This window comes from Kogia breviceps, chromosome 4 (assembly GCF_026419965.1).
Source record: "Kogia breviceps isolate mKogBre1 chromosome 4, mKogBre1 haplotype 1, whole genome shotgun sequence".
NCBI lineage: Eukaryota > Metazoa > Chordata > Mammalia > Artiodactyla > Physeteridae > Kogia > Kogia breviceps.
In genome coordinates this window covers 97,993,720-98,002,966 of record NC_081313.1, presented here as the reverse complement: position 1 = coordinate 98,002,966, position 9,247 = coordinate 97,993,720, and the positions used below count along the sequence as shown (strand labels likewise).

At 32.8% G+C, this 9,247-nt stretch overlaps 1 protein-coding gene across 4 annotated transcripts in view; it reads right to left on the bottom strand.

Moving 5' to 3' along the window:
- Positions 1–855: 855 nt before the first annotated feature.
- Positions 856–9,247, bottom strand: part of DMXL1 (Dmx like 1) — a 131,046-nt gene continuing 122,654 nt past the window's right edge. For all 4 annotated transcript variants that reach the window (XM_059063248.2, XM_059063249.2, XM_059063250.2 and 1 more), the window contains 3 exons: positions 7,629–7,681; positions 4,730–4,947; positions 856–3,032 (listed from right to left, as the gene is read on the bottom strand). In XM_059063248.2, the coding sequence (XP_058919231.1) occupies positions 2,808–3,032; positions 4,730–4,947; positions 7,629–7,681 (496 nt within the window). In that variant the 3' untranslated portion in view covers positions 856–2,807. The remainder of the gene's footprint in view (positions 3,033–4,729; positions 4,948–7,628; positions 7,682–9,247) is intronic.

Here is a 9,247-nt window from a genome sequence, read left to right as displayed (position 1 = left end):
ACATTTTTTTTAAAGCATTCCTTTAACTATTAGTGAGGAAGAACATACTTTGTGCTTGCTCACTTTTCCATGTCCTGTTCTGTGAATTGTGTGATTTCTCCATTACTTATCATTTTAAAATTCTCTTTGTATTAGGGACATTAACATTTTCCCTATGCCTATACACACATTTCTTCTCGTCTACCTGTTCTTTTGACTGTGGTCTCTTTCAATATGACATTTAAACTCTTTGTTTAGTAAATATTTCTCTCTGGGTTTCCAACACTGTTATAAAAAGATCATCACCACTCTAAGGTTGTATAAGGATTTTCTTTAAGTAGGTATATCTCTGTATTTTGTTCCAATTGTTGAGACCATTTTGAGAAATTCCACAACGGTTTTTAAAAAATTTTTTAAAGAAACGAAATGAATTGGGGCAAGACAGAGAGAGCAAGAAAGGAGGATGGAATTGACTGTCCCATGATTCTACATAAGAAAAATCCTACATTTTAGAAAATGAGACTCACAATGTTGTGAATTCTTCCATTATTACAAAGCCTCATTCTCAGAAAGCACACAATTTAAAAAATTTTGATGTATCCACTTCATTAGTGTGGATGAAATTTTACATATATGTATATCATTTTATACTTAAACATACATTCCAACTACTTTTATTCTCACCTTTTTTGAATAATGCTTATTCATTAAGTTAAAGACTACAGCAAAGGAAGAACAGGATATCTGGGAAAATTATGCAATTCTTCCTACATTAACCAAATACAAATACAGAAGTTCTCCAATTTAAAATGTCACATACACTCAAGTCAAGTGGCATAAATACTACTTAAAACAATAGCATGCTAAAAATAGTTACTGCATGATTGTTTATTTAAAATATTATGACTCTGGATGTAAATACATATGGGCTTACATAATTTATTATTCATATAAACCCTCAATTAAAATGCTTAATTCTTCATCCACAATGTCTTTTTCCTAGTAAGCTTAATAATACATTTTCTATCTCACTGAAAGTGTTTAAAGCCTTTTGAATCTTGATTCATGAAGAAATTACTGAGGAATAACTTAATATTAACTACATCAAACAATAGTATTGTTTGCAATGTTGTCACAGATTTCTCCATGGCAAAATAGTCACATATCGTTATTGCACAATTTATAGGTACAGGTTATTATGTGCACATAAACTCTCTACATAATAACAGTGTCTTCACTGCAACTTGCTCAACACATTTAAAATTATGAATACAATTTACAAAATCTTTTAACAATATACTTTTAAAAGTATCCTGAGGATAATACAAAATTCATTTTACCAGCCCTTCATTTCTTTGCTTCATTTGACTCTACAGTTTCCAAGATAATAGCTTTCCATATTTTGTTACATAAAAATGTTCTATTAATATTCCTATTAAAATATATTTAAGCTAAATAGTATATAATTGTCCCTTAAACACTTAGTCCCATCTGCCTCCAGTCTTCTTGGTTAAAATCAAGTATTATCAAGTTTTCTATAATTCTGAATCAGAAAAGGTATAGCACAAAACAGACAGAAACAGGGTTAGCACATTTAAGTTAAAAGCATTGTGCATTTTTAATATTTTGGTCATATTTTATAATAAAATAATATATTTTGGCAAAAAATAATAAAATATAAGGCTTAGTTTATTATCTTTTAATGGTAGATCTGGCAGGTATTTTACATTTGTAAATATTATCTATTTAATTTGACTGTTTTCACATTTGTTTCTAAAAACACTGCTATAAGGTTTTCAGAACTTTGAGACTAAAAGCACCTAAAAAATAAGAAATAAAATAAAATTTAAGTAAAATGTATGGTGCCTAAAAATCCTTTGACAAATTTATAAGCTTAAGTATCTCATATATGCCAACACAGAATCATTATTGCCTGCTAAGTCTTATCTGACTCAATGTAATCTTTAAAATAATAATCTTGGAAGTTTTCCTGAAATTTATTTGAAAATTAGGATGGGAATACAAAAATTAAAAAAAAAAAAAGTGAAAAAAACAGTTGCAGAAAAAGTTGTTATTCTGGTGGCAGTAGTTGTTATGGCACAAAAACAAATGAAAAGACTTGTAGGTTTCATATATATATATATATACACACACACACACACACACACATATATACATATACACACACACACACAGTTCAAATAAGATGTATAAGATACATTACATATATATACAAGACCACACACACACAACTTGGACTCCAGAGGGGAAACTGATGAAAACTTTACATAACAAGGCATTTGGCTCACCTGTTACTAAAGTCCCAAAGACAGTGTTAATGGAGATGTTCATTATTTTTTGATTCTTACCCAAATATCAATCTATCATTAATTAAGAGAGGAGTGTGAGAGATGTGTAAGTTTGAAAAAGGCAGTGAGAGTGTGGTGAATTAAGTGATGACTGATGTGCAACTGCCTTTACCTAAAGGGTATTTTTACTGTGAAACAAATTCACGCAGAGATATCTGCAGAAGAATTTATCAACAACAAGAAAAAAAAACTCCTTTAACATTATGATATACTCACTATACTATAAATATGTATTATTACAGCATTACTTATACATTCTACTTTAGGCAATGTAGTCTAATTTTGAATGACCTTATTAATTTTTAAGGCATCAGTGCATCAAGGGCAAAGCTCCATAAAATAAATATGAAAACAAGAAAGCATTAGCTTATTTGTGGCATAGAGACTGATCACTGTACATCATATGTGTTGGCCACTTCATGGAATAGGTAATAAATTATACATCTTATTGTTAAAATGTTACAGCATAAATTTCACATTATTTTTCAACACTTCATTTAATGGGCTAAACTGATCCGGCAGTATTCTCATTTTCATTGTTCCATCAGCTCCACATGAAAAAATGTGATTTGCAGGCCCTGTCTCAATTTGCATCACTCCGGTTCCAATATTTCTGAAAATGGATTGCCGAGCATGTTCATTGATAAAAGTGTGGAGAAGACTAAAGGTAGAGAGACTCCAAATCTGAAATATATAGGAACAAAATAAAAATTGGGGTTGACGATTACCTTAAAAATCCAAACAAAAGATTCACGTCTGTTTTCCTGTACAAATAAGGAATTTCTAAAACAAAAATGGAGAAAAATCTGTGTAGGCTTACAGTCATAACATTTTGATTCTATATATGGTGTTGCAATTTTCCAAAGCTCTTTGATATTATCACATTCTTCAAAAATCAATACAGTAAGAGAGGAGGTCTTTTAAACCCTTGGTTGGAGACGAGAAAACTTAGGTACGAGGAGGTTAGGTGTACAATGCAACAGAAACTTATAATGTTATAGGAACTACAATCAACATTTCCTATCTCTCAGCGAAGTTTCTGTTGTGTAGTTGTATAGTGGGGTAATTCTTTCTCCATAATATACAGTACCCACCAAGGGATCAGAACCACTGGAAAGAGAAAAGTACCAAACACCTAGAGGCCTTCAGACCAGTAAAAACTATATTCCAGCTGCAAGATAAATTTTTACAACTTTCTGATGTTTTGACATCACATTTAAAAAAAATATTTTTCTTTTCCCTAAGAAATTCATTAATTCATATTACTCTAGACATAATTGTTAAATTGTAAGTCCTGAATACTACCTGGTACACTATGAAATCTTATAACTTAATTAAATAATAAACCTCAGAATGAAAGTACAAACTAATCTAAATAACTAATCTAAAACATAGTACGATTTCTAAACTGAGGGCAGTTCAAATAAGAAACCAGCTTCAAACTGGAAAAAAAAAAGGAATTCTGTATGGAAGCTGGTGTATATATTTAAGAAAAACCTTTTTGAAATTCTTCAATTCAAGTTTTTCTGGCTGAGAATTATAAAAACAATATGGAAATTCTAACAAAGCAGTCTAACTTACCTGTACTAAGTACTCAGTAGCACTTAAATTAATGGATTCTAAGAAACTAGACTCCTCCTGTGGGTTGCTGACCATTAGAGTAACTTAGGGGCTAGTCTTATCCCTGCAGATCCTTCTGAGGGTAGCCAGAGAACCTTCCATCAAAACCACTATTTCTGTGTTCCAAAAATGCACATTCCTGAGCCTTGGACTTACCAAATGGGTATTTTTGGGATAGGACCTAGCAACAGTATTTCTGGAGTGGGATGCATTTTTAACAAGGTGCTTATTAACATTTTTAACAAGCTGCTTAACACTCAAACATCTAAGTTTGAAACACAGTGGAGTCTGAGAAGGACTGTTACAGGCAGAGCTTATCCAGGTACATCAGAATTCTTGAATCAGGCACTGAGTTGTTGGATGCTGATACTATGAATGACAAAATGGGGAGAAATTTCGGATAAGGGAAAATGTCAGTATATCTCACAGCCCCTGAAACTGAATTCAGTTAACTCTGAACATGGAGTCAAGACTAATTCTAATGTCTGAAATATGTTCATATCCATGGAAAATCCAGTTCTTTCACATGCATTTAGTTAAACATATTTGAAAACAACTGAAAAACAGGCATTTTTCAAGTTAAATATTATTGTATTTCATTCATTAAAAGATTTATTAAATAGCAATTAACCTTGTTGACTACAAAGGAATTAATATTTCTATTATTTAAACAGACTGGTGTCATCATATGCTTAAAGATTTAAGGTTTCTAAAGATTTCTTTTCATATTGTAATAGATATTATGGCATTACTGTATTTACCTTTATGTTGCCTTCAGCAGATCCTGTAACAAAGTACTCTTCAGTTGGATCAATAGCAATGGCTTTAACAGGAGAATCATGGCTCTGGAAAAGCTGCCTCTGCTGTCGTAGCCGAAGGTCAAAAACACATGTATAGCCTTTTCTGCCACCTGATATTAGTAGCTGATGTTTTGGAGCATATGCTAAAACAGTGGCTCCGCTATCATGACAAGTAAAAGCTGGAAAAAAAAAGTAAGAACTATTTAATAGTATAAGAAACAGACTTCTGGCTTTTGGCCAAGGTAGAATGATAGATTAGATTTGCCACCCTGCCTAAAACAATTAAAATATCAAATGATATACAGGAAACAATGGTTTGAGACACTGGTCACTAAGCAATGAAGAATGATCTCTGCAAAATGGGAAACCAACTGGGTGACCAACATAACTGTCCCAGCTTATTGCCTAGAGTATTTTCTGGCCATGGCATAAGAAAGGGGAACCCAAGTTGATCTGGGTTCCTATTTCCACCAGCCATACTGGGAAAAAACCCTCATAATTCACAAGGCATTGTATAGAGTACTGAAAAGGGTACTGCCTCAAGAGAGGGGCAAAATTAGCCCTATATCAAATATGGCTTTTAACACAGCCTCCCACCCCGCCCCAGATCTAACTGTTTCCAAGTAACTCAGTCCCAGAGCAGAGCTCAAAAATATTTACACAATACATAAATAATCAGCACCTAACAAGGAAAAATTCACAATGCTTGGCATCTAATAAAAAATTACCAGGCATGTAAAGAAGCAGAAAGCACCCATAAGGACAAGAAAATCCATCAACTGAAAATAACCCAGAAATGACACAGTTGACAGAAGTAGTAAATCCTTTTTTTTTTTTTCTTTTTTTTTTATGTGGTACGTGGGCCTCTCACTGTTGTGGCCTCTCCCGTTGCGGAGCACAGGCTCCGGATGCACAGGCTCCGGATGCACAGGCTCAGCGGCCATGGCTCACAGGCCTAGCCACTCTGCGGCATGTGGGATCTTCCTGGACCAGGGCACGAACCCGTGTCCCCTGCATTGGTAGGCAGACTCTCAACCACTGCGCCACCAGGGAAGCCCTAACTAACATTTTAGATGTTGTCTCATGTATCAGTAGGTCTCACATATCAGTAGGTCATGCTTTTTAATTCTGAACAGTATTCTATTACATAAATATACCACATTATCCTGTTGGACATTTGTGTTGTTTCCAGTTTTTGGCTATTATAAATAAAGCTGTTAAAACATTCCTAATACCAATCTATTTCTGGACATGTTTTCATTTTTCTTGGGTATATATGTAAAACTATATATTGCTGGGTCATGCTACATGCATGTTTAACTTTACTAAGAAATTGCTAAACAGTTTTCCAAAGCAGTTGTACTGTTTTACATTTTTATCAGCAAATCATGAGGGTTCCAGTTTCTCCATATCCTCACCAACACTTTGTAATCTAGAATCTTTAATTTTTTCCATTTCAGCAATACAGAGTAGTATCATAAATTATGGTGAATTTAGTTTGCATTTCCCTGATGACTACTGATATTGAGCATCTTTTATATGCTTATTTGCTATTCAGGTATTGAAAAAAATGGTAATTTTTAAAAATCTTGAATATATCATTTCTTTAATAGATTGTGCTTTTGGTGTTGTATCTAAATCTCATTACCAAACCCAAGGTCACCATGATTTTCTCCTATATTTCCTTCTAGAAGTATTACAGTTTTGTTTTTACATGTTTTACATGAATCATTTTGAGTAAATTTTTGTGAAAGGGGTAAGGTTTGTACCTATGTTCATTATTCCACATATAAGCACCCAGTTGTTATTAGCACTTTTTGTTGAAAGACTGTCTCCACTAATTATCTTTGTGCCATTATTAACAATGAGTCTACTATTTATGTGTGGGTCTATTTCTGGGCTCTCTAATCTGTGTCTATTCTTCAGCCAGTACCACAATGGCTTGATTACTGTAGCTTTATAGTGAGTCCTGAAATCAGGTAATGTGAGTTCTCCAAGTTTGTTTTTATTCAGTATGCATTATTCTAGGTCTGTTGCCTCTCTACATAAACCTTAGAACCAGTTTGTTGATATATACAAAACAGATTGCTGGGGGTTTAATTAGAATTCCACTGAATCTATAAAGTTGTGAGGAAGTAACATCCTAACAATACCAAGTTTTACAATCTGTGAACATGATGGCCTATCTCTCCATTTATTTAGATCTTTTTTTCTTTTACTTTTTTTGTAGCTTTTCCCAACAGATGCTATACATATTTAGATTTATGCTTTAGTATTTCATTATTTGGGGTGTTATTTTAAATGGTAATATTTTTTTAACTTTCAAACTCCAATTATTCATTGTTGATAAAGAAAAGCAACTAATTTTAGTATAATGACCTGGTATCCTGTGACATTGCTGTGCTTGCACATCAGTTCCAGCAGTTTTTTTTCTGTATTCTTTGGAATTTTCTACACCATCATGTAATCTGTGCATAAACAGTTTTATTTCTTCCCTTCCAATATGTATATCTTTTACTTCCTTTTCTTGTCTTATTGTTTTATTTAGAAGTTCAAGTACAAAGTTGAGTAAGAGTGGTGTGAGGGGATATAAAACTGTAACTGATGTTCGCAACGATGACCTGTGCTATCAGTTTCAAAGTAAAAACAAGTGATTTTTATATTATCTATGTTCCACTGTCCTTCATTAAAGTACGGTGAAGAGTTAATTACATATATAGCATATTTTTCTGCTTTTAAACTTTGCCACCATGGTCAAAAATAAACCTCACAGGCTACTAAGTGTGTCATTAAAAAAATCCATTTAAAAATCACTTTTACTTTATGAATTTGTGATTCAGAAAATGCTTTCAAAACTTACCATGGACTAAACTATTGGCAGGTGCTACAAGAGTGTCCCACAAACATATGTTTCTGGAAAAAAAAAAAAGATTACTTATTGAATGACATAAGAAGTTAACAACAGAATAAAAATATGTCTCACATTATATAATGATAAAGGTATCAATACAGAAAGACTATTATACTTGTTAACATATACGAACCCAATACAGAAGCACCTAAATATATAAAGCAAATACTAATAGACATAAAGGGAGAAACAGACAATAATACAGTAATAGTCGGGGATTTTAACACCCCCCTAACATCAATGAACAGATCATCCAGAGAGAAAGTAAGGTAATAGTGGTGTTAAGTGACACAATAGACCAGCTGAACTTAAATGATATGTACAGAGTATTGCACCCCAAAATAGCAGAATGCACATTCTTTTCAAGCACCCATGGAATGTTCTCCAGAATATATTACATACTAGGTCACAAAACAAGCCTCAACAAATTTAAGAGGATAAAAATTATATCAAGCATTTTTTTCTGACCACAATAGTATGAAGCTAAAAATTAACTCCAGAAAGAAAAATGGAAAAATAACCCAAACACATGGAGACTAAACAACATGCTACTAAAAAACCAATGGGTCAATGACAAAATCAAAGAGGAAATCAAAAAAGACCTTGAGACAAATGTAAATGGAAACACAACAACCCAAAGTCTATGGGATGCAGCAAAAGCAGTTCTAAGAGAGAAGTTGATAGCAATATAGGCCTTCTCAAATAAACAACACAACCTACCACTTACCACCTAAAAGAATTAGAAAAAGAACAAACAAAGCCCAAAGTCAGCAGAAGGAAGAAAATAATTAAGATCAGAGAAGAAATAAACAAAATAGAGATTTAAAAAAAAAACAACAAAAACAATCAATGAAAGCAAGAGATGATTTTTTGAAAAGAAAACAAAATTGACAAACCTTTATCTAGCGCATCAAGAAGAAGAGAGAAGACCCAAATAAACAAAATAAGAAATGAAAGAGGAGAAATAACAACAGATACCAAAGAGATACAAACAATTATAATACTATTAACAGTTATATGCCAACAAATTGGACAACCTAGAAGAAATGGACAAGTTTCTAGAAACATACAGCCTGCCAAGAATGAGTCAAGAAGAAACTAAATTTGAACAGACTGATCACTAGAAACGAAAATGAATCTGTATGGGGAAAAAAAACAAAACCACCAAAACCCAACTGCCAAGAAACAAAAGTCCAGGACCAGACAGGGGAATTCTACCAAACATATGAAGAACAAACACTTATCCTTTTTAAACCATTCCAAAAACACTGAAGATGAGGGAACACTCCCAAATTCATTCTACAAGGCCACCATTACCCTGATACCACAACCAGACAAAGACACTACAAAAAAAGAAAATTACAGGCCAATATCTTTGATAACTACAGATACAAAAATCCTCAACAAAATACATTAGCAAACCAAATCCAACAATACATAAAAATCATCATACACCATGATCAAATTGGATTTATTCTGGGGTCACAAGGGTAGTTCAACATTTGCAAATCAATAAATGTAATACATCACATTAACAAAAGGAAAGATAAAAATCACACGATCATCTC